General features: G+C 40.1%; 2 protein-coding genes and 1 non-coding gene across 3 annotated transcripts in view; 2 read left to right on the top strand and 1 right to left on the bottom strand.

The window, feature by feature from the left end:
- The first annotated feature begins 420 nt into the window (after positions 1-420).
- tgm2l (transglutaminase 2, like) lies at positions 421-10,719 on the top strand. The gene is made up of 15 exons (XM_067588738.1): positions 421-2,220; positions 3,261-3,431; positions 4,259-4,489; positions 5,193-5,311; positions 5,785-5,913; positions 6,202-6,379; positions 6,636-6,777; positions 6,902-7,005; positions 7,323-7,465; positions 7,581-7,680; positions 7,983-8,128; positions 8,265-8,394; positions 8,549-8,709; positions 8,919-9,055; positions 9,655-10,719. Exons 1-15 carry the CDS (start codon positions 2,205-2,207, stop codon positions 9,824-9,826), a joined length of 2,079 nt encoding a protein of 692 aa, XP_067444839.1. The 5' UTR covers positions 421-2,204; the 3' UTR covers positions 9,827-10,719.
- A 1,775-nt stretch (positions 10,720-12,494) lies between these two features.
- On the top strand, positions 12,495-12,577 carry trnal-cag (transfer RNA leucine (anticodon CAG)). Its single transcript has one exon. It is a non-coding gene; the product is annotated as a tRNA-Leu (tRNA).
- Positions 12,578-13,760: 1,183 nt separating this feature from the next.
- cmip (c-Maf inducing protein) overlaps positions 13,761-25,577 on the bottom strand; it is a 52,539-nt gene continuing 40,722 nt past the window's right edge. Inside the window, exons 12-21 of the mRNA XM_067588737.1 lie at positions 23,756-23,782; positions 23,605-23,653; positions 23,374-23,481; positions 23,128-23,244; positions 22,133-22,273; positions 20,473-20,520; positions 20,216-20,362; positions 19,987-20,092; positions 19,752-19,822; positions 13,761-18,233 (exon numbers count right to left, since the gene is read on the bottom strand). Coding sequence (XP_067444838.1) covers positions 18,180-18,233; positions 19,752-19,822; positions 19,987-20,092; positions 20,216-20,362; positions 20,473-20,520; positions 22,133-22,273; positions 23,128-23,244; positions 23,374-23,481; positions 23,605-23,653; positions 23,756-23,782 — 868 coding nt within the window. The 3' untranslated portion in view covers positions 13,761-18,179. The remainder of the gene's footprint in view (positions 18,234-19,751; positions 19,823-19,986; positions 20,093-20,215; positions 20,363-20,472; positions 20,521-22,132; positions 22,274-23,127; positions 23,245-23,373; positions 23,482-23,604; positions 23,654-23,755; positions 23,783-25,577) is intronic.

Here is a 25,577-nt window from a genome sequence, read left to right as displayed (position 1 = left end):
ATCACCTTTCTGCCTGACACATAGATCATCTTCCTCTTACAGCTGTGTGTACATGCAACAATGTGCAATATCCCTTAAAAAGGTGAGTCTACAGTCATGCTAGTTGAGAACACAGCAGCGCTTTCAGCTAAAGGCTATCATCTGTATGTATGTAACATGTACTGTAAACCATCTTATTTTAGCATTTTAGCATGCTTACATTTAGGTAACCCAGTAACAAAGATTGAAGACAAACTGAAATTTTGAAGAAATGCTGTTTCCTAGAGGAGAAATGAACAATTCACCTAAGTCATTGGGATTCAGCATCTGGGAAATGTCTGTACAAACTGTAAAGCTAATTCATCCGATACTTGTTGAGATATTTCAGTCTGGACCAAAGTGGTGGACAGACAGACTGACCATCCCTATAGCAGCACAGCTGTATTTTGCAGCTTCACCTGCAGCTTCATTTTGTTATGAGGTTGAGGGTTTCCATATTCATCTCTGTGGAGACTTGTTTAGATGCTGTAGTCGGTGCCTTGTTCAGGATTTAGAAGTAAATATGTGTATTTGTTCAGAAGTACTGTATTTTGTAGTAACTGTATTTTCATGACCATTAGCAAGTATTTGACAATACATGTTTTCCCTTGTGTCTTAGGTCACACTATATTGCAGTTGTAATAAGAGATGTACAGTCTGGAATAAAGATATGTTATGTGGGGCGGAGCAGGTTAACGCAATTGCAGACACAGAGACAAACAGGGTAGGAACAAGGTATTTACTTAAAAAGGTGAATAAAAGGGAATGCAGGCCTGGGGAAGCTTGGACTGGTAGCTGGGGACCTGGGACTAAGGCTATTTGGGGTAAGGGGAGCAGGTCCGGAGTGGTATTCGTAAAGGAAAAGCAGAGTAGAACAAGGGTCCAGGGCAGACGAGGCAAGCGTCAGGAGACAGAGCAGATGGTACTGCAGGGATGAGACAAGGGACGGGAGCCAGGATGGATGAAGCTGGCTTGGAAGCTTGTCGACGGGTCGACAGGATGACTGGTCGGTAGGAAGAGAGATGAGCAGGAAAACTGGGCAGGCATGAAGTGATCCTGTGGCACAAGGAGACAAGGTTAGTTCAGCGAACAAAACAACAAGAGAGGTTAAGCTTTGGATGCACAATTCAAAGTGACCTGAGACTTGATCTACCACAATGGCTGCAACAATGATCTGGTGATGAGAGGATGAAGAACAAGGGTTAATATACCGCTGAGTAGATAAGTTGATGGATTGCAGGCGTGTAGGCTGGACAACAATCAGGGAGCTGGGAGAGTGCCAGGGGGAGCACAGCTGTGACCGTGACAAGATAGAAGACCTCAACTCAAAGAAAATGGGTTTTAATTTTGTTTTGAGTGGAGGCCCAGACAAATGTTCATCAGTTTCTGTTCTTCATATCTGACAGAGTGAAACCTTATAGAGTAATTCACAAGAAATTCATTCAGTTAGTCAGTGTCTTGTGGTCTAGTTTTGCCAATTTAGGCTGACTACTGACTGATGAGCCTGTAAATCTGCAGTGCAAGTGAAATTTGTGACTATTTTGGTTTACAATTATCAGGAAGAGATAGTGATGCCACAAAATGATTCATTTGACCTCACTACTTCCACAAAGTGAAAGTTAAGCATCACTGATGTAGAATGCTACGGGAAATTTGCTAGTTGCTTAAGTCACTCTGGTGTAATGCCTGCAGTCCAGTGTTGCAAATTTACTTTAGTAAGAGTCTGATAAGAGAGGACGTGACTGGATGTTACTCTTCTGGCTGGAGCAGTGCTTAGGTTGAACTCTATCACAGGGGTCAACGTGCACATTTCCAAACATATACACAGACGTGCATGCACGAGCACCGGCAACATCCGCCCTTCAACATATACAGCAACAAAGACCCCAGTGTCTAAGAGAGGATGAGAAAGAGACTATAAACTATCACTCACACACTGCAAACACACACACATACACCCACAGAGGACTGCAGGTTTTTGGTAAGTGATGTCAGAGGTCATAAGGGAGGTGAGGTGAGTAAGTGAGTGAATGTTTTGGGGTGAGTGTGTTCCAGAGAGGTGGGAGGGTCAGTCTTGAGCTGTATAAATACAAGACTGTGATGGACACTGGGCATGAAACGAAGAGTGCGAAGACACTTGAGGACAGTCGGAACAACATTTTATCAAACGAGGAAAAAGATCTGCAATGGCCAACGACAAGAGTAAGTGATTTTCTCTAACTTTCTTTCTACTTTATCTATCTATCTATCTATCTATCTATCTATCTATCTATCTATCTATCTATCTATCTATCTATCTATCTATCTATCGTAACTTGCCTACTTATGGTCTACACATGCTTTGTGTGAAAATGTGCTGATGTATGACTTGCCACTTTTGTGTGACCTGACACATCCTAATTCCTCCGACAAATACAGGGACAAGTTTTGAGTGAGGGGCTAGGTTGACCAAACGGAGATACTTTTTAAAACCAGAGTTTAAACCTGGATACAGTTATGCTACAGTACACTGAGTAAGCTAAATTTATGGGACAAACACATTTGGTTTCATAAATTTATCACATTAATTACAATTAGTTTAAAGGAACAGTTAATAATTTTGGGAAATATACTTAGATATCACTCTCATGTTTGTACAATATGAAGCAATGCCTCAAAGAAGGTTAGTTTAGCTTAGCATAAAGATTGGAAACAGGGATAACAGCTACTCTGTGACAGAGCTGTTGAAAATACGAACAGAACACATAGGTGTCCTTTTAAAAGTCTTATATGTGGTTGCAGCCCGCCCATAGAAACCAAATGCCGGGCCAGTTACTTTCCTGACTCTGTTCAAGGGTAACAAAATCTGCCTACTAACCCCTCTTCAGCTCATTAATCAACAGGAAATCCACAATGTCAGTTTTTGTACAGATTAAATGAGACGAGGCTAACCATCTTCTGGCTGTGGTTTCATATTTACAGCACAAAGTGGTATTGATCTTCTCATCTGACTCTCAGCAAGAAAGTTAATGAGTGCATTTCCCAAAATTAAAGAACACATGCAATGAAGACAACTTGATCATCAAATTCAGCCTGACTTGTGGCCACAATGCAACTCTCTGTAAATTAGTGCGTAAGGTCTCAAGTGAAACTCTTCCATCACTGCAAATATTTTATTTAGCAACAAGACAACAAGACAGTCAACCACACGTAGACTTTATCGCAGACTGATGGCTGAACTTTGTCTCCGTTTGTCCTGTTAGGTTTGATTATTGCTGTGGATCTGAGAAGTCATGAAAACAACTTGGCACACCGCACTAAGGACATCGATCGGGAACGCTTGATCGTCCGCAGGGGTCAACCCTTCTCCATAACCCTGCAGTTGACTGACTCTCTGCCCCCTGAACACCACCTGGAACTGGTCCTGCACCTTGGTGAGTACAGCCAAATCTGCATGTGGAGGGTGGGGTCAATAATTGATGAAAAAGAGCCTGATGTGTTCTGACTTTGCAAAGGCAGCCTCTTGTTCTTGATAGGTGTACAGACTGAAATTGACGTTTTAAAACTCTATAATTACAATCTGTTATAACTCATGTACAAGCCAGTGTATGTATGTACCTTTTGATTTGTAAATTGATCAATTACAAATACATGTCATTTACAAAGCTTTTGACAGTTGAATCCAATATAAAAAATTCTCCATTTCTAATTCATTGACCATACAATTATAAACTATTCAGTTTGTATGTTTATGATAAAACGTCAGAATAAATTAAATACAAAACATCTATTCATTAATCTCTCAGATTAATTTTGAGGCATAATCAGAACTTGAAGCTGCAGTCAATCAGATCAGTTTACACTTAGCAACACAAGTACAGTGTACTGTTTTCTTGCAAATAACCACCATATTATATAGTTTTACAATAAGTAGGCAATACAGTAAGGCAAAACTTGTTAGTAGGATCAGTTTATTCTTGGTTTTGGTCTTTTCGTGGGATTTTTTGAAAATAAGGTTTGTGAAAAGCTAAAAAAAAAAACAAAAAAAAAAAACTTCACTCCTTCACCAAAACCTTTCTGTTCCACTGTGACACTAGTTGGCTCACAGCCTGCAGGTTCACTGGAGGTAGATCTTTGGGATATTTGCTTTGCTTGCACTGGTGATTTTGTGATGCTGACCCAGATAAACAGCAAGAAATGCATTGCAACATACAGCAATCCATTTAATGAATTATTAAAATCTTTTCTCATATTTCCTCAGGTAAGGGAGACGAGGTTGTGATCAAGGTTCAGAAGGAGCGTGGGACCGGAGACAAGTGGTGGTTTAACCAGCAGGGAGCACAGGATGAAATGCTGCTGACTCTTCACAGTCCAGCGGACGCTATCATCGGCCAGTACCAACTGTCTGTGTTGATGATGTCACCTGACGGACGCATTTTGGAGAAAAACGACAAAATTAAGTTCCACCTGCTCTTTAATCCTTGGTGCAAAGGTAAAAGATAAAGCAGCACATACTCTCTCTGCTACTTGCTTTCTATAAGAGCTCAGACTAAATGCATTCATTCATTCACACTGCAGCTTTTAAACTTTATCATGCAGCTCCTGACATTTCTAATTTGTACTCAGTGTCACAATCAGACTTGTGTCTTGATTCAGTCTCAGAACAAACCAGATATGTTTTCTCCCTGATTTATTGACTAAACTCCATTAAGAGCAAGAGCTGCAGAGGTTTCTACCCTTGTCACCTCAACCTTTTGGTGATCCCATGACAAAGATATGAACCATGTGACAGTTCACTGTCACCACATATCAACTCAACTGAGCATTTATTGGAGATTGAAGTGTTGTCACTCTGAGACAGCATTTTCCACCAGCGTCATCAAAACGCCAAATGATGGAATTTCTCACAGAGTGACAGTGTCATGTTTTTGTAATTGACACCCTCAAACCTTCAAAGAATTTATATTAGCTGATTCATAATTGATGTTGTTGCTCCTGCCTGTTGGCCGCTTCTATTTCCTGCAAATGTGACAGCTGATCTGTAGATTTAATAGTAAACATATAGGACACAAAACATCTGCAATAGTTTTGATCTGTGCTGAACGTTATTGTTCGTATTTGGCATACTGTTCTGTGTGTTTTAATTGTGTGTGTGTGTGTGTTTGCGTGTTTGTGTGTGTTTGTGTGTGTACCAGATGATGTGGTGTACCTCCCTGATGAGAGTCTGCTCCAGGAGTATGTTATGAATGAAAGTGGACTCATTTTCATGGGGTCCTGGGATGACATCAAAAGCATTCCCTGGAATTATGGACAGGTAAGTGACATACACATATCTGTGTTTGTGTGTGTGTGTGTTGTGTGACGGGTTGAGCCTGTGTCTGTCAGGTCAGTAGGTGACCTGTGTGAACTGTCATAGTAGTGTGACAGTGGACAATCGAGGGCTTCAGCTGGGTCAGGTAATCAGTTTGTTGGACAGAGAAAACTTGTGGACGGGAGGTGTCAGAATGTAACCAAACCACACAAACATGGGCTTGTCCCTTCACAGCTTCTCGAGAGGGCAGAGAGGAAGATGAACAGGCAGGCAGTGTCTGCCAGACAGGCAAACAGATAGACAAACAGGATTTGTTATAAGACACACATTTATACACACAGACCGACCAATGGGAAAGAAATGTAGCGTGAAATGTGTATCTAAAAAAGGTTGAGAAGCCTATCCTGCTCCATAAACAGTCTTTTCTTTGTTCCTCTCTCTTTTTTCTGTTTTCTCCTTGCTACTCTCTCTCTCAGTTTGAGGACCATGTGATGGACATCTGTTTTGAAGTCCTGGACAACTCCAAGGATGCCCTGAAAAACCCAGAGATGGACATGGAGCACAGATTCGACCCTGTCTATGTCACCAGGATTATCACTGCGATGGTGAGGATCTCTTCTACTGACAGTTTAACAACAGTAGAAGGAAAAAAACACATTGACAAGAGGAACCAAGCTAGTTCTCTGTCTAAACTATCTGATGATACAGAAAATCCTCAAAAGAAATCCAGAAATAGTGGAGATATCATATCATATCATGGTGCATACCTGATTGTCTTATTGTTAAGTAATCTCCATAAAACATGTTGTGTTGTTAGAGGGATTTATTCAAAGTTCTCATATTTAAACTTTGGTTCATGCAGTGATTCACAGATGTTGTCTCCACCTGTCCAGGTGAACGCCAACGATGACAGGGGTGTGTTGAGCGGTCGCTGGGTGGAGCCATACTCTGATGGAGTTGCACCTTATAGATGGACTGGCAGCGTACAAATCCTCCAAAAGTGGAGTGAAGCCGGGACCGAGGCTGTCAGATATGGCCAGTGCTGGGTGTTTGCTGCTGTCGCCTGTACAGGTGAGGCTTTCACAGATTTTACTGCTGTATGATTCTTGACAAAAAAACCTCATCAGGGGATCTTGAAACATGCATCAGCAAACAAGTTTATTTCATAGAATGTCAAACTATTGCTTTAAACATCTTTCATAAACAAAAAGTAACACAAATGCAAAAAAGACAGACACTGTGTGAGACTAAAGCCAAACTGAGGAGCTAAATTTAAAAAATGGAGAAGGAGGGAATTGTCACAGTCTGATGTGCGTTATCTTTACAGTGCTGCGCTGTCTGGGAATCCCAACACGCCTCATCACCAACTTCAGCTCTGCCCATGACGTTGATGGAAACCTTACAATTGACTTCCTGCTGGATGAAAAACTGGAGAGGTTTAACAGCAGAGGACGCAGCGACAGTAGCTGGTAGGACAAAACACACACACGCACACACACAGATTTTGAAGAAAACAATTTAGTAGTTACATTATACAAATAAAATGATAAAATGTGTTATCTCTTCTCTCGTCTCCTCTCTTCGTGATTTTAGGAACTTCCACTGTTGGGTCGAGTCCTGGTTCAGGAGAGATGATCTGCCTGAAGGAAATGATGGCTGGCAGGTTTTGGATCCCACCCCTCAAGAGCGGAGTGATGGTATATTTATAGTTTTTAACATTATCTCTGTTGTTCACCGCTCTTTCCTCCATTTATCTATCTATCCATGTTATGCAAGACATTTCTCACCTTCTCCACCTTTGCAATTAAAATATTTGCCCCCTCTAAACTGTTCTCAGGACTGTCACTGTCAGCTTTCTGTGGTCTCATATTATAATGAAATGTTGGATTTAAAGCTAGTTTGTGCGACTTCTTAACCTGATGATCAGACTGAATTTCCACAGTTTTTTTCCGTCATTATGCCAATTAACTAATGATGCAGAAAATCCCTGACAAAATGAATTTCCTCTCCTCAGGTGAGTTTTGTTGTGGTCCGTGTCCAGTGAAAGCCATTAAGGAGGGAAATCTGGCAGTAAAGTACGATGCTCCGTTTGTATTCGCTGAGGTGAACGCTGACATCATCTACTGGATTGTCCAGAAAGATGGCCAACGACAGAAGGTGACCGATTTATGTTTTGACTGATTTACATATTTGCTCAAGTAAAAAAGAGTCTAGAACTTTTAAAAAGACTTAATGACCACAGTGAAGACAACGATTGTCATTATTGTTACAGATCAGAGTGGACCAGAATACCGTGGGGCAGAACATCAGCACCAAAAGTGTTTACGGTGACCACAGAGAAGATGTCACTCTACACTACAAATATCCTGAAGGTTAGTTGGAAAATACAAGTCAGAGCAGCCATATTTATAAACCCTTACTGATTATAATCACATTCCTTTAGTTCAGCATGTAACATTCACAAAGCTATGTAGCCTCCTACTGTTTAATCTTCTGCCTATGTTTCCTTTCTCATTGTAAGATTCTTGTGATTGTTTATTTTTACCATGAAACTTTATTGATAATACATATAACTAACAGACACTTCAACATTCTTCTGAACTTGTGAACCTTTATTCATCTGTTAAAAGTGGTGGTTAGGATTAGTTGTCATGGACCAATGTCCTTTCCTCAGGCTCCAAGAAAGAGAGAGAAGTGTATGAGAAGGCGGGACGGCCAGTCACCGAGCCGTCCAATGTGACTGCAAAACCAGGACAACTACAGCTGACAATCAAGCATGCTAAGCCTGTATTTGGGACAGACTTTGATGTGATTATTGAGGTAAGGAGTGCTCAGACTGTAGCTGAATGAATGGATGAAATGATAAAATGATGAACTTGAGGCTGCTGTTGTCAGGGTGTATCTCAGACATCTTGTATTTCATTTCCATCCCATCCTAATTTGATTCTGTCTGCAGGTGAAAAACGACGGAGAAAAAGATGCTCATGCTCAGCTGACCATGCTGGCCATGGCTGTAACTTACAATTCTCTCCACCGGGGGGAGTGCCAGAGACAAACAACCAGTGTCACTGTGCCAGCTCACAAAGGTTCGTAGCTCAAATGAATCCGCGTAAACACCTCTGGTGCTGTAAAACAACAGAGCTGCTGTGTCTTACCTGCACACATTTACTTGTTCTTACTGTTTGCAGAAGCACATGTGTTTTATGATCCTCTTTAATGTGCGTGTGCATGTGTGTTCAGCCCACAGGGAAGTGTTGCGTCTGCACTATGATGACTATGTCAGATGTGTCTCTGAGCACCATCTGATCAGGGTGAAAGCCTTCTTGGAGGCACCAGGGGAGAATGAACCCATCATGACCATGGCCAACATCCCACTGAGCATGCCTGAAGTACTCATCCAGGTGGGTATACATTGAGCGACACTGAGCGCGCCCAGAGGTCATGGTTGGACAGATGTGATCTTATTTGGGTTGTCTAAAGAAAGACAGAGAAACTATGAACTTTTTGCATGTGCAGTTCATCTCTGGGGTTTTATGGTTTGAGATCAGACACTGTGATTTGTACCCTTGTATACTCCCAGCATAGAGAACTATTTCCTGTCTTTCTCTAGATGACTGGGAAGGCTGTTGTAAAGGAGCAAGCGACAGCCTACATCTCCTTCACCAACCCTCTACCAGTCCCACTGAAGGATGGTGTGTTCACTGTGGAGGGGGCTGGCCTACTGTCTGCCACTGAGATCCGTGTTAAGTAAGTACTGAGGCAATCACCTTCACCATGAGCCATGTGCAGTTGATTGACAGGCAATGTACAAACTCTTAAACTCTACACGTCACTGCACATACAGTATAACACACAAAATAGGATAACAGTTGTGTTAGCATGCAGGGTGAACTAAAAAAAAGTGTGAAACCTGTGTTTAAAGCCAAAATACAGCGGCTCAGAAGGGGTATTTCCAATTCAAAAACTAGCTTTTGTCACCAAACTGAACGTGTAGGTCTTGGGCAATCAGTTGATCAGTTGCTCTTATGGTTCAACACCTTGATCCAGGGTGAAATTAATCATTAATAACTTGTGGATTGATTGTTATTAAAGTTGGTACAGTCATTCATGGTCAACCGATGATGACTCCTAATCCTCAAACAGGTCAAAACGTTCACTCAATCAATGCTTCTGTTAAGGACAGGACCTCAAAAATGAAATATAACAAATGCAAGCATTCATTGTTCATTTCTTAATAACTTTAGCTCCATTTATCTCCTTCAGAGGTTCACTACGTAGTTAGTCCTTCCTCCTTATCACCTCCGCTGTCCAAATTCATATAAATATATATATCTTTTCTCTCTCAGTGGTGATATTGCTCCAGGCCAGAAGATATCTGTCAAGCTCTCCTTCTCACCCACGAGGACTGGAGTAAAGAAGCTCCTGGTGGACTTTGACTCTGACAGGCTGAAGGACGTGAAGGGAGTTGCCACTGTGGTTGTCCACAAGAGACGCAGCCCAATAATTGCTGGATTTTAGTGAAAGCTTTTGAGCTCACTGAAATTGACCCATCTTACATTGTGAAATAATCTGACATTTCTTGGATGTGAATGTAAAAGAAAAAATAACTGCGAAATGGAAAGCAGTAGTCAAGTATCATAATACGTGGTAAATGCAGATTAACTTATTTAAATGATACATGATGACCATGTCCATATCCACAAAGAAATACTGGACACAGTGGTAATTTTATTACCTTAAAGCCACTATGTGTCAGATTTGAAAACTGCTGTCTTTGAGATCACACCTGGTAAAAGATGAAATACACACAAACAAAACAGCTAATAGCCTCTAGATGGCAAATATGTAAACAGTTCATATTTCATGCTTTTTGTTCATATTCCTCCTCAGTGGCATCTTACTTAACTGTACTTCTTTGTCCCATCCTGTGTCCTGGTCTAAATCACTACTGATTATTAAATGACTAGAATGAAAACCATCAGTCATGAGGTGCAAGGTTAAAACTTTTTGCTATCAGCTTTCTTATGTGTACATTGTTCAAAAGTATCTTATCACATTAAATCTGTTTTTGTATGTTTTGTTACTTGATTACCTTTTTGCACTGTCTCCACTCCCTTTTTAGTGAATATATGGTTGGAACATACATCATTTTATCTAATCATAACATTTATGCATTTGTATGTTTATGTAATGTAATGTAATGTAATGTATTATTTATGTGTGCCAAACTGTGAAAAATATAGAGAGTATGCTTTCAATAAAGAATTTTTTACTTGATTTGGTCTGATATGTCAGAACGTTGATTTTGCAATAATGAAAAATGATTTTTGTTCCAGCTTTGTTCCTGAATTCTTTCCCTAGCAGTGATATGGCTGGCATAACTGGAAAGTCAGATGTCTGAATGCTGAAATCAATTTAATTTTTTTTTTTTTTTTTTTTAAGGAAAAACATTCAAATTAAGCATCATGTGTTGGAGGGACCTTTGAGGGAAAAAAAGACAAAATAATACAACACATACAAATATACATACATGTACCATTACCTGACACTAATAAGTGAGATATATTGGAGCTTTCAGTTTTCCACTCGTAATTACTACTTATATGATGATTTGAACTGTATATGTAAGTTGTAAAACTGGTGATGACTAGAGTGACACAAACACTACATTACCCCACATTGTTCAGAGTCTCTGAGTCTGTTTCAACTCTGACAAATACTAACTACTGCAATCCTGTTACACTGTATGCACTCCGCTTTATACATTTGTATAGTAGCCTATGTACTGTATGTATTTGCTTGTGCCTTTGTCACAGCAGACATTTTGACTTGTCATAGTAGGAAAAGCACGGGTGTGTGACAAATAGCATTAACCGTGGCTCTTCACACTCTCGAGTCACCAAGAGAGAAAACGTGAGAGAGGAACAAAGACAAGACTGTTTGTGGAGCAGGAGACGCTTCTCAACCTTTTTTACAAGCACATTTCAAGCTACGTTTCTTTCCCATTGCTCAGTCTGTGTGTATATATGTGTGTGTGTCTTACATCAAATCCTGTCTGTCTACCTGTTAGCCTGTCTGGCACACACTGCTTGCCTGTTCTGTTTCCTCTCCGCCCTCTAGGCAGACTGCGAAGGGACAAGCCCATGTTTGTGTGGTTTGGTTACATTCTGACACCTCCTGATCCAGCCGAAGCGCCCTGAGTGTCCGCTGTCATACTGCTGTGACAATTCACAGCATACATTTTGAAACAACTAATACTAATTATTAGACAGACTGTTCTGTGTGAGAAATGTCATCACTTGGTGTTTTGATGATGCTGGTGGAAAGCGCTGTCTTGGACGACACTCTAGCTTCTCAGAAACATTCAGTTGAATTTAAATGTGGCGATGGCATCTGTTGTATAGTTTACATCTTGGTCATGGGTGCACCAGATGAGAAATGCTTCATTACAGAGTGAAGATGTTGTTCTTTTGAAGGGTTTCAGTGAATGAAAATCATGCTGGAACACCAATGTGTTTCATATGTATTTTGTGGTAGTTACCAGTGTGCTGGTAAAACAAGTCTGATTGTGACATTGAGTGCAAATTAAAAATGTCAAGAGCTGCATGGTAAAGTTTAAAAGCCGCAGTAACCTATGTGAATGCAGTTAGTCTTAGTGACCTCTTATAGCACAATGTATACACTTTGCTTTATCTTTTACCTTTACACCTCAAGAAATAGATTTTGCCACTATGAATGCATTGCATGGTGGGAAAATGTCTCAAGCCATAGATTAGGTTTGTGTTAGCATTAGCATATGTGTTTCTAATCAGTCAGATTGTATTCTGGACAGTTCTGTTTTTCTAAGGGTCTATGGGTCATTCTGAGTTATGTGTGCAGATTTTCATGAGTATTGGAAATTACTTTCAAAAATCAATAATCAATTTAATCAAGAACTAATTTCCAACAGTGCGAGTACATTGTACCAATACCTAAAAATAACAGCAGAGGGAGCCAGAGCGCCATGTTTGAAAGTTGAGCCGTGGTCGCTGATGATCCATTACTCTATTAACGTCATAAATAGTGTGTGTGGTAAATAATCATCTATTCTGCTGCTCTAAACTCATAAATATTAAAACAAACTGTCAAAAACCAAAAATATATCTATACTATCCATACAAAGCAGAGTTTGTCACCCATGAAGTACGTCAGGATGGCCGAGCGGTCTAAGGCGCTGCGTTCAGGTCGCAGTCTCCCCTGGAGGCGTGGGTTCGAATCCCACTTCTGACAGACAGCTTTTGGACTGACACTGAGTACAATGCTAACCTCTCGTCACAAATCATAATGTGCGACTAGATGTATATGGAATAAGTCATCAGTTGAGTCCAGAAGATGGGGTAGCATACATACTGTACAGTAGTGTCATTCATTAAAAATGCAGTTGATGTTCATTACATTCAGTAATGTCATAATGAAGTCCCTGTCATGGGTTTGCGTCATACTCACACACTTAAAGTCCCCCTCCACTCAAAAATGTGTTTTGTTTCTTCACTTGAATCTCTGAGCTTCACTGTGCAGAATGATGGACGTGCAAAGTTTGTTTTCACATTCATCTGCTGAGGGAGGAAAGTTTGTCTGTGCTCACCTGAAATCTCAGTTTAACATGTGACCCTACAAGCATGATTTGTGACATCACAACTAGTTTAGAAGCCAATGGTGATCCAATATGCAACTTACAGAAGTGTGATGTGGAAATTTGAAGCCTCTAAAGCACATACACCGAGAATGGACTTTTTTAATTAACTTTTTTCAAGTAGAATACATCTTGTGTCCAGCAGTTGGTTTTTCAATGAGGCGTTGATGTCACTTTAAGATTTTTTACTAGGTTGGACTTTTTCTTGGTGAAAAAAAAAAAGCATATCAGACACAAATTATTATTCTAACCAGAATATTTTTATGTCTTAAAACATGTCTGGGGGGAACTTTAACTTTTAGAAACCCAATTAAAGAAATGTTTCAAATTGATAATTATGAAATTCATCACAAATTTCAAATGAATGAGTAAAGTAAGGGAAAATCATTTGTACATTTGTTAATTAATGCGCATTTAAGGAGTTTTCATTTTTGCTTTTTAAAATTGATAGACAAATTAATTAGGGACCATACCAGATGTTTAGTACAGGGGGATATAAAGCATTCATTCATGGTATTTTAAAAGGTGTAAAAATCATTATTTACACATTTGATTTTGTTGTATTTTGTGTGGTTAAAGTATAGATTTGTGCTTCTGTGTTGTTAGAGAATGGTCAATGATTCACTAAATCAACATGAAGCATTATGTAAAAGGAAAATATATTATATATACATTTGTATTTATATATATATGTTGTCAGTGAAGGAGAGGATCATCGTTTTGTCTTATCATAAAGTTTGTCTTTTAAAGGCACAGAAAAGAACACATGCCACACACAGCTGAAACATATTCACAGACAATTTAATTTTGATTGAAATTATTTCACATCATAGTTGTTATTTTTCCTGTTGAAGAACTTTTGTATTTTTATTACAACAGCCACAGAGCAGCAGCAGCAGCAATAATAATAACCCAGCAGGAGAAGCAGATCAATGCGGAGAAAGACTGAAAAAGAGAGAGAAACATGATAGGCGCCCTTTTTCCAGCTGCCAAAAAGATTTTACTACAAAGGAATCATGAGTTGTTGGTTTTTTTTTTCAGTCTGTCAGATTTGCCACATCTGACCCTGCTCCTTCCATAACAACTGTTAAGACCCGAGCACAGCTGTACACAACTTGGACATGGTAGAAACTCTTTACAGTTTGTGAGGAGTAAAAAACATCTGAGAGATAATAGACAAGAGGGAGGAATCAGGATGGGAACCAAAAGCAAAGCACAGTGAGCTCCACAGGATACGGAGACATGACACAACAGAAGAGGCGTTTCTATTCAACCATCACGTTCTACAGTAATACAAAAAACCTTCCATTATAACCTCAACATGCTGGCCCCCTGGCTCACAGTTATAGCCAAAAACTGTGGGATGAGTTCAGTGATGTGATTTCCCCAAGCCTGCCCACTTTTTTTTGGTTAAAGGAATAGTTTAACATTTTGGGAAATGTGCTTGTTTGCTTTCTTGCCAAGAGTTAGACGAGAAGATTGATACCACACTCATGCCCGTTAAATATGAAGCTAGAGCCAGCAGTAGGTTAGCTTAGCTTAGCATGAAAACTGGAAGACGGAGGAAACAGCTAGCTGGGCTCTATAACAAAATCGGCCTACCAGCACCTCTAAAGCTAATGAAGCTAAGCTAATGAACATGTGATATCTTGTTTGTTTAAAAATCCAGTGTAAAAACGACATGTTGTGGTTTTACAGGGGTTATGTACCAGATTTTTCTTGGCTAGGTGGTTTGACTCCCTAGAGTCTCATCATCATTGGCAACCAGTGGAGACCTTTTACACTTTGGTTTTTGTATACTTTAAAAACAAATGAGATATAACGTGTTGATTAGTGACCTTTTGCTGATTTTTACATCCTTTGGACAGAGCTAGGATAGCTGTTTACCTGTCCAGTCTTGCTAAGCTAAGCTAACCGATGACTGGCAGTAGCCTTATGTTTAGTGTACAGACGTGAGAGTGGTATCAATCTTCATATCTAACTGTCAGCAAGAAAGCAAAAAAGACAAAATGTCAAACTATTGCTTTTTAACAATCAGACTTAAAGAACATCAGGGTAAAACAAAACTGCAGTAAGTTTAAACTGATGTGTGGAACCAACACCTTTATTTCAAAATGATAATAGTCAGTCTGTGTGGTCCACCTCTGATATGATCGTGTGGCAGGATTACAATACAGTTCTTGGGGAAACAAGAAATATTTTCTTTTTTGATATGAAAGTGGTCAAACTTGTGTTTATGAAATCTCAGCCAAGGGCAGCTTCAGTCTAAAAGTAACAGTATTGGCTTTTCTTTTTTTCAGTCTAACCCTAACTGCCTTGACCAACAGGATCTGTCAGGGCTCATGGGTAGATCCTGGCAACAACCAATCAGAAAAAAGTTAGACCGGATCTCTCCATTTCAGTCCTTAACCTCAGTGAGATAGTGATCACACCCTTTATATTTCAAACCTTTTATAAAACAAACTTATAAAATAAAAATACCAGATGATGCAGCAACATGTATACATGCAAAAAAAAAAAAAAACAACTAAACAAGAACACAGGAAACAAATGTTTGATTAAAGTGATCAAATCAATAAAGTTGGAAACTTAAAAGATATTACTCATTGAAAACATTTCTTAGATTACAGTGCACTTTGTGTGAAAAAACAAACAAACAACCACACACATCGTTAAGATGAAGGCAACATCAGCCTGCCAATGGAGGAAGGCCGAGAGAAATACAGAAAAAGGGATGAAGAAGAAGAAAAAGGAGGAAGGGTGGAAAAAAATGGTTCAAAGAGAAGAGGGGAGGAGACGACTATATACACTTGTATATACATCATACAGGATATGAAAGAGAGCACGAGGTCTTAAAGCCAGACCCAAAGATGGCCGTACACAAACTGAGTCTACAGGCCAAACAGAAAACTGTCATGGCACCCAATAAATACGAAACAAAACATCTGGGGGCGGACGGCATCCTGTTCTCTGCTGCAGCTTGTGTCTCAATTCAACAAACATCCGGAGCATTCTGGAGGTGGACACATATAAATAAAAATGGATGGATGCAGTCAGAGCGAGGCTGACTGGAACAAGGGTGGAAATCTGACTTGTGTGTATGTGTGTGTATGTGTGTGTATGTGTGTGTATGTGTGTGTGTGTGTGTGTGTATGTGTGTGTGTGTGTACGTGTGTGTGTTTGTGTGTGTTTGGGTTGGGGGAGGAGTACTGACACAAGACAAGACAGAGAGGGAAACTGACAGACTTGCAGTGTGTCAGGGCAGTTACCACATCATATGAAATGTTGCCACAATAAACAGGCAACACTTTGAGGGAATGTAGACGGGCAAATATGGCCAAAAGGTGCCTTTTTCCAAACTTCTGTCCCTTATAGCCCATTGTGATAGAATATGTACAGTAATTTTGTCCCATCCCTGGATGAGAATTAGCCTGAAACTGCCACCCATGTATTATGGCGTAATATAAATACAGCAGAACAGTTGAAAACAGGTGGTGTGACAGGTAGAAAGATAACAAGAGGCAACTCATCCACAGCTCCACTAGAGGCGCTGAGACCCTCCACTCTGACCCCAGCGGGGAGGCCAGAGACGTGAGGCCAAAACAGTGTCAGTCTCTCCACAGGTGGGTCGCCACAAGTTCCACTTCATCAGCTTTGATTAGAAACCAAGCTCATGTCGGCCTGATGAAGTTAAGTGCACAAAATAAAACCTACATTTGATGAAAATGTTTGGCAAGTGTCCTTTCTTCTTTTCAAACCATCTCCAACAGAGCCAAGAAAAAAAAAAAAAAGATAGCAGAGGATATGAAAATATACAAACTCTCAGCTGGTGATAGGTCTCGTTTACAGGTCCACTTAAGAACGTCCACTTTACTTTTACAGGTCTACGCTACCACCATTGCATGGTGCAGAGAGATCCATGTATCCGTCTTCGTTGGCTTCTTGTGTTAGGGGTCGCAAAAGAGAAAAAAAAAAAAAATAGACAACAGGGCTTGTGTACTTCATTACTGCTAGGACAAAATCCAGGAGAGACAGAGTAAAGGAGGCTTTAGAGACAACTTATAAATATCAGGCAGTCCCAGACCACCCAGCTACTGCTACACAACTGTCCTATTAAATAGTAATGGGAGATCATCAGTATGTACACTGAAAATAAATGAAAAAGGAAATGTTGCCATCACCATTTAACTTTCCTGCAGATCTCCTGAAATGTTTCTGAAATGTCATCACTGGGGGTCATCTTCATATACGTATGTTTTAGATAGAAACACACAATATATGAAAGCACAGATGTCTGGAAAAATATGTTCATTCAAGTTGATAAAAACCTTTTTTTTTTTGTTGTTTTTTTTTTTCCTTTTTGTGTGTGAACGTGTCTTATATGAGGAATAGGCACAGTCTTGCAACTCTTCTTTTCTCACGGAGGTAGCACCTCGTTTTTCCCAATGAAAGACTTGAAAAGGCCGGAATCAGAAACATGAAAACTGAAGCTAGAGAGCGTGAAGGTGAGGACTGAAGTGAGGAGCGGTTCGACAGAGCTACATTGTGGATCCGATCTGAGAAGAGCTGGAATGTGAGCTGCTGTATCCAGTCTTCATCGCACGAGGGCATGAGAGAGAGAGAGAGAGAGAGAGAGAAAAAAAAGAGACGAAGGCTCTGAGGGGAGGGACTCCGTTCAGATGTTCCTCATGACACGCACACACAGGTGGAGGGGGGGGGGGGGAGTGGGGGGCAACAGCTGGCTGTATATGCCTGTATATGAAAACTGAGAAACCATATATGAAAGAAAAGGCAAAGGATAAAGAAAGAGAGAGAAAAAGGGTCCCTTTTGTCACAACATGGCGGGTCCTTGCATGTCCTCTGATCATGTTGGTAAAAACAAGGTCCTTTTACAAGTAAGGGGCGCGACAAGGTCCATAAAGATTTCTCATTTAGAAAAAAAGTGATAGTTCCTTCCTGGCGACTACAGGGGTTGATGATGACATCTGAAGCTGATGAAGGCTCCTCCTTTAACCATGATCTGGTTACTTGAGGTCATCCTCGCGCTGCGATGTCAGAGTTCCAGGTCTAATGATGGCGACGATGGAGATGACATCACCACACAATTGTCATGTATGTATCTGAGTCTGTGTGCAGTGTGTGCATATGTTTATGTGTGTGTCTGGTTATGTATGAGAGCGTGTGTGTGAGCGTGGTCGATCACCAGGCCTCTGTGTACCGGACATCGACGTCTTTCAGGTTGGGCAATTTGGCCTGTAGAGAAAGACACACAAATAGAAACTGCATCAACACCTTAAAACATACATTTACTATCAGCTTGTAGACTAACTGTAGGACAGCTCACATTGTTGTAACTTTTTCTTTAATTAGCTGTGTAAGAGTTTGGATAATATACTTGTTGTCCTTCTCACCAGAATCAATTTTGTCTCTTTGCATCCAGCAGAAATAGGTAGATAGATAGAGATAGGCTGATTTATTTAGCTTAGCACAAAGACTGGGGGCAGACTAGCTTAGCACAAAGACTGGGGGCAGACTGGGAAACTGCTAGCTTAGTCTGCTAGCAATTCCATCTAACCCGCACTGAAAATAACCCGCCACCAACTCCCAAACTGTCTTCTTTATATGTTGTATCTTATTAGCTACCAAGTTAGACACCAATTCATCCAAGAGGATTTTTGATATATTATTATTTTCATTTTTGAATAATTTCCATCAAGTTTCCAAGAAAGAAAATCTCAATTTAAAGCAGCATTAATTGATTTTTGGAGGCAGCAGAGCAAGCTGTAAAAGTAATATTGACATAAAGTATTAGCACTTCTAAAGTGTATGGCTGACATGTTCCAGTTCGCTATTTGTGCAGCCAGCAGACATGGAGCAACATTAGCATTGATTCAGAGTTGTTCAGCTGCCTGCTGCTGCTGCTGCTGCTGGAAACGAGGTTGATGAGAGCTCTGAGACCGAACCAGACAGTAAAATTGCTGGGCATAAAACCAAAACAACGAGCTGAAAACAAGCTAGAACTTTCCGTATGGCTGAGAAGAAGTGCCGATTTGGGTGATAATTCTCTGTAAGGTTGTCATGAAGAGGGATCCCTTTCAAGCACTGTTAATACAAAATACTGATTGGTGCAGCTTCAAGTAATTATTCATTCATAATTAATTTTGCTTGGCTCAGATGTCTGCATGTTCGGTCGGCTTGCTGTGCACTGACTACAGGCTTTCTGGGTTACATTAGCAACTAATTGGAAGTGTAACAATTGAACACTATATTGTCCCCATCATTAGAACCAAATTACACAGGTCTTCCCAGGACCTTCTTGAAAATCATTAGGAAGTGATTAAAATAAAACACGTAAACCTGTAAAATACCTTGGATGACTATTATTTTAAATAGTTTTTGAAAAAAGAAAATGTAATTGGCTAACTACTTCTTTCTACTACATTCACTATTTAATGCTCATGAATTCATCTGACAACATAGAGCAGATCAGCTATATAGTGTAATCAGCTTTACTGGCATTTAAAATAAGCAATCACAGAAAGAACTGAGGGCAACAGCAGGAAGGCCAAAGCACAAGAGAAAATGATGCCTTTTCAAATCTATCCCCATTAATGTAGATGCCACGCGGCCCAATTAACATGCCTTTACCTTTCATTCTCCTCTACTTTCTTACTGCCACCTTAACACATGTTTCATTTTCAGGGGGGATCAATTAAGAATTTCACTTGTGCTAAATATTAGCTTTTTGTAGCCAGTGGGTATGAGTTTTACCTTGAGGTCCTCATATGTGTCAGCTGTAAGCTTGGTGCTGTTCATGTTCAGACTGCACAGACTCTTCATAGCTGAAACAGGCAGACAGTTACAATTACCACTCCACACATTTGACATGTTCATTCTGAGCTTGTCCTTATATTCTGGCTTTTTTTTGTTACTATAGCACATTTTACTATCATGAACTGTATGTGTGTGTGTGTGTGTGTGTGTGTGTGTGTGTGAGTTTTCTTACAGCTGAGAGCCAGCAGACCAGCATCAGTGACGGGAGTCTCACACAGGTTCAAAACCTGAAGACAGGCCAGATGCTCAGATAACAACCTCAACCCTGCATCCCCAAACTGTAGGACAGAAAAGGAGAACACACATTAGACATTAGAGATAGTATACATCTACTGGATCATAATGTGCAGGTGTGTGTTTCTGAGGTTGTGTTTATGCTGTGTCTCTATGTGTGTGTATACCTGTGTGGACCAGAGGTTGAGCTGTTTGAGTGAAGGCAGCTTGATGAGCTGCTCGGCACAGGCACTGGTGACATTGGTGAAGGCCAAGCTCAGGTTCTCCAAGTTCCCAAAAGAGCCTGAACTCAACAGGCGAGCCAGGTCTGCATCCTAAAACATGCCAAGGGAACATGTATTTTTTTAATGCACAGTCTTATAATGGATGTTGAGGACAGAAAAGCTTAGAACTCTTCACAGTGAAGGCGTCAGTGTAAACTCACCGTGGACTTGGAGGGCAGAGTCAGGCGGGTGGGGCCTCCTTTCCGTTGCTGAGGAGAAGACAGACAGAAAAAAGATGGCGTCTGAGCTCAAGGCCTTGCAGGAACATTTTCAGACAGTAGATGGTGTGTATGAGCAGCCACAAGCATGCTATATTCATGTCACAATGAGGAAATAGGAGACGTGAACTGTTCAAAAAAAAAAAAAAAAAAAAAGACAGAAAACTTTTTGTTTTCATGGACATTTCCAAATGGTTTCCTGTCAATCTGTGTCTTATTTTCTTATATGACATTAATGATGTAGCATGTATGCCAGAGGATATTTGAACTGCACAGGCATGAATTCATCATTTATTTAACCACTCATTACAAACTCGTTAAAGAAATGAGGTCATAAATTATCATTTGTGAGACAGATTTATTACTGCAATTAATGTTATTACTGTAACTGCTTAAAAATACATCCAATAATATGATTACTACCACATTTAGTTTGACCTGTATTTTTTTGTCCCACACACAGATGGACAAAGACACAGTTTTTAATAATGATTTGTGTTTAAAGTCACATTCCCTGATTTTGTAACAGCATCAACTAGTGCCCCATAAATACCAAAATATCCTCCCAGATGAATTTGGGGCAGCTATTGAGTCACTTACATACTGTACTGGACATATTGGTACAATAAATACAATACATCCTGTACATATTTACAGTATGTAAACAGCTGCTGAACATTTAGATTTATTCATGTACTATGCATTAAGTATATGAGTTATCCTTGTTTATGTATGACTGTGCACGGAGTATACGATCAGCGTCTGCCTCCTACAACAGCCTCCACATATAAATGAACAGCTCACTGCTGCAGACAGAGTCAAGTGGCTGTGAGTCAGTGTGTGAAGCATGTAGACTGAGCTGAGAGCAACAGTTACAGTCACCGGTCTGATCTGCGCTGTTCCAGGACTTCACGTGCTACAGTTTTCATACTCAGGCATTGTGAGTTTACTGAGAACTGTGTGACTTAGAAGAATGATCCAGTCAGTGGTGGCTCTTCTGGATGAGACAAGAGTGGACCTACGATGGGTTCAAGCCACCAGACAGTCTGTAAGTGTGCTAATGAGGCCTTTGTGTCGCAGTAATGTGACGAACATTTGCAGAATCAGATGGACTAACAGCAGTGCATGAAAGCAAGGTAGGCTAGGTAAGGCGTCAGCAAGAATGTGAGTAGAGAGAAAAGCACTCTTATCTTGACCTTGTATGATGACAACTATGCTTTCTGTTTGTGTTTCCTGCTGTTTCAACAAGCTCTGTGCAATAGCTGTTCACACATTCTCCTAAATGAACCTCATGTCTTGACAGCTGCTGTCAGCTGTGTGTTGTGGATTGACAACTAGGTATTATAACACATGCGTCACCGAGGACACAAGAATTGTACGTAATGAGAAACTGGTGACTTTACTTTCATAAAGCAGCCTGAGCCCAGCAGACATTTTTACCGAGGTGGGACAAGATGTTCTCAGCTCAGAAATGTACAAGATCTACATGGCGCCAACGAGTTCAGCACAGTGTTAACTTCAGGCCTCAGTGTACCTTATAAAGCACCAAATGTGTGTCTGTGTGTGTGTGTGTGTGTATTTGTGTGTGTTTGCAGTGACTCACCAGCTCTTTGAGCTCTCTCTGTCGATCACAGAGCTGTTCGTACATGCGGAGGCCCACCTGGGTGCTCTCCAGGGTGGAGATGATCTGCAGCTGGGTGTCCTTGTTCTCGATGATGTTGTACTCCAGCATCAGACACAGAATCTGGACACACACACACACGCACATGCACATTTTAAACATTTTTTATACTTCACTGATTTTATTAGTGGGAGTTCAGTTTACTCATTACAAGGAGTGCTGCTCAGCCTGTGAGAACAGCTGTATAATGTCTTTTGTGGATCTTTTGTGGAGCTGGAGGAGCTTCGTCAAGCCTGAGAAAATAACCCTGATGTATTTCAGCTTGGGCATAAAGACTAGAAATTTTTAACAGAACATTTATGTAAAAAACTGGGGTTGAAGTTTGAAAGAACATTTACCATTAAAGCTTGACCCATACATGTGACTAAAAGCCAGGATACTGTGGGCTCAATTTTGTTGAAATTTTGAGGGTGAAGGTTCCCCAACTTAATTAAAGTGCAATACTGAATCATTGGAGTGACCATTTAATTTAGTCAATTTAAGCTTTAATTTAATTTCACGTAGAGTTTGGAGGCTAATCATGGTCAGGTATACTACTATACACATATATGATATGGAAATTGGAAACTTCCGGTACACATTTACTGAGAATGGACTTTTAAGTGAAGGAAGAGACATCTTTTGTCCAACAGTTAAACTTTTGAAATGAACAATATTTGCTTCTTTTGTATGTTTTTTGAGGAAAAACATATTGGACACATACATTTTTCAACATGTTTGGAGGGGATTTTTAACTTTAAACACTACTGCTATTGCTAAAACTATTATTATTAAACACTTTTACACACAAATGGTTTCACATAAAATAGTAAATAAACCAAACTACCACATGTTAAAGTACCAAGCTACTATGATTTTTGGGGGGGAATAAAGAGAATAATAATTTATGGAAAACAAACAAACAAACATGGACATACCTCCACCATGGTCTGGTTTCCACGTAGAGCCAGCAGCATGCAGGGACCCAGCTTGTTTTCAGCCAGTGAGAGAAGGAACTTCTTGGTCTTATAGCAGGAGCCCATCAAGATATGAACCTTGAGAAGAAGAGGAGGGGAGGGTCAGGTGAGAGTACTACTACATGTAGTAGCATGGAGTACACATGAAAAAAGCTGTATAGAGCCTTTAATGTATGTGTGTGTGTGTGTGTGTGTCCGTACACTCACCATACTGGCAAACAGCTCTCCATCGTCATCACAGGCCACTCCTCCTGGACTGTAGAGCTGGAACCAGCCGTCTTTACCTGAACGCACACTGAGTAGGCAGGAATGGACCTGGAAAACACACACGGATGATTTTCTTGTCTGATCTCAAGAAAATTCTCCCAAAAACACATGTATTTCTTTAAGCTGTGGAGCTGCTCCTACAGTGGTTAACATGCACAAACACACACTCACCTCCTGCCTTGGGTCCTCCGCAAACCTCTGAATAACATATTTCAGTTCCCTATTTAGACAGAGAAACATTGAGACATAAATGTCAAGTTGTTTTTAAACTGGAATGTAACTCAACATGTGAAGAACAGCTCATGACGTCTGAGATACTTACTTTGTGAATTTGGCATGTGCAAGGGCCCTGGAGAGAGGGGAGACAAAGAGAGATGTGATATATTACAACCTAAAACACTGAAAAATACGTTAAAACTAACATATGAACTTTTAGAGATTGCTTGTTACATGAGATGACATTTTAATGATCCCTGTGGGGAATCATTACAGTTTGTTTTATCAGCAGCAGTTAACTGTGAGACAGAAATGGGAAGTTACAATCCAAACTGATCAAAAATGACAAAATGATTAGGAAATCTGTATAGAAATCAGATTTAATTACATTTTTTCTTTCAATTATGTGGTTTTAAAGTCATGATAATATCACTTCTATGCAATTTGATTCAACACTTATTTGACACTTTATGAGGCTAACATGGAGTGAAGTATTTAAGACGGCATGTTTTTTATGATTATGGAAGTTAGACATGCGTAGTTGATCATTTTATACATGTTCTCCTGTGGCTAAAAGCTGCCATATTTGGTACCTCCGGATCCCCACAAGAATATAAAATTGAATAAAATGAGTTTGAATAAAGTTCAGCTTCATAAAAATGTTTGTAATGATGATCACAAGTTAAAGAAGTAGTTTGACAGTTTGGGAAATGCGCTTGTTCACGTTCTTGACGAGAGTTAGATGAGAATTTATTTGTGTAAGGTAAATATGAAGCACAGCCAGCTAATGATTTAGCTTAGCTTAGCATAATGAGTGGAACCAGGGGGAAACAGCTAGCCTGCTTATGTCCAAAAGTAACAGAATCTGCTTACCAGCGCCTCTGAAGCTAAAAAAAAAACTAATTAACATGTTGAATCTTGTATAATCTGTACAAAAACTTGTTTAAAAACTGTATGGGAGGTATACAGGAGGTCATGGCTAGGCACAGTGACTTCCTGAAGTCTTGTCAGTAGTACGATTGCCAGGAGGCTTTTTACACATTGGCTGTTGTACAGATTAAACAAACGAGATGTTGTGTGATGATGTGTTAATTAGGAGCTTTGGAGGTGCTGTCTTTGTGCTAAGCTAACCTACCACTCTCCTGGCATTAGCTTCATTTTAAAAGGACAGACATGAGAGCAGTATCCATCTTCTCATCATGTCCAAAGGTAACAAATCTGACTAATTAAAATGCTTTATGTTGTTTGTTGAATCTTTACAAAAACAAAAGTATAAAAACCATTATTCACCGTTTTACGGGGCTTATAAAATGGTCTTGACTGGGACCAATAACTTCCTGGATTCCGTGCTATTTGCTTGCTACCAGCCAAGACACACTTCAGTTTTTGTACAAATGAAACAAACAAGATATAACATGATAATTAGTGAGCTTTAGAGGTGCTGGTGGTAGATTTTGTTACTGTTAGACAGAGCCAGACTAGCCATTTCTCCTTGTTTCTGGACTTTATGCTAAGCTAAACTAACCAACCTCTGGTTCCAGCTATAGAACAATCTCCTCATAAAACTCTTGGTAAGAAATAGAATAAGCATGTGTCCTTGAACACTGTTGTTGCAAAAGGGTCCAGGCATGAAGATACGAGGAGAGAACTGTTTGCCTTCCTGTTGTATTCAGTGCACTTTACAGATACAGATACAGTACATATGTACAGAATGTGTGTGTAATATACGAGGCAGTTGTCTTCTGTATGTGTGTGCAAGTAGCACAGCTGTGCATGTCACTGTGTGTGTGTTCGTATGTGCATTGATATGACTCATTACATCCACAGCTGCAGCGTGCTGGGGAGTATTGTTGCCTTTCCTAATGACGCCTGAACTTATCGACAAGGCAACAGTGGCGCAGGTGAGCAACAGGTGAGTCCCAGTGTTA

Source organism: Thunnus thynnus, chromosome 5 (genome assembly GCF_963924715.1).
Source record: "Thunnus thynnus chromosome 5, fThuThy2.1, whole genome shotgun sequence".
Lineage (NCBI taxonomy): Eukaryota > Metazoa > Chordata > Actinopteri > Scombriformes > Scombridae > Thunnus > Thunnus thynnus.
This window is presented reverse-complemented; position numbering and strand designations above follow the sequence as displayed.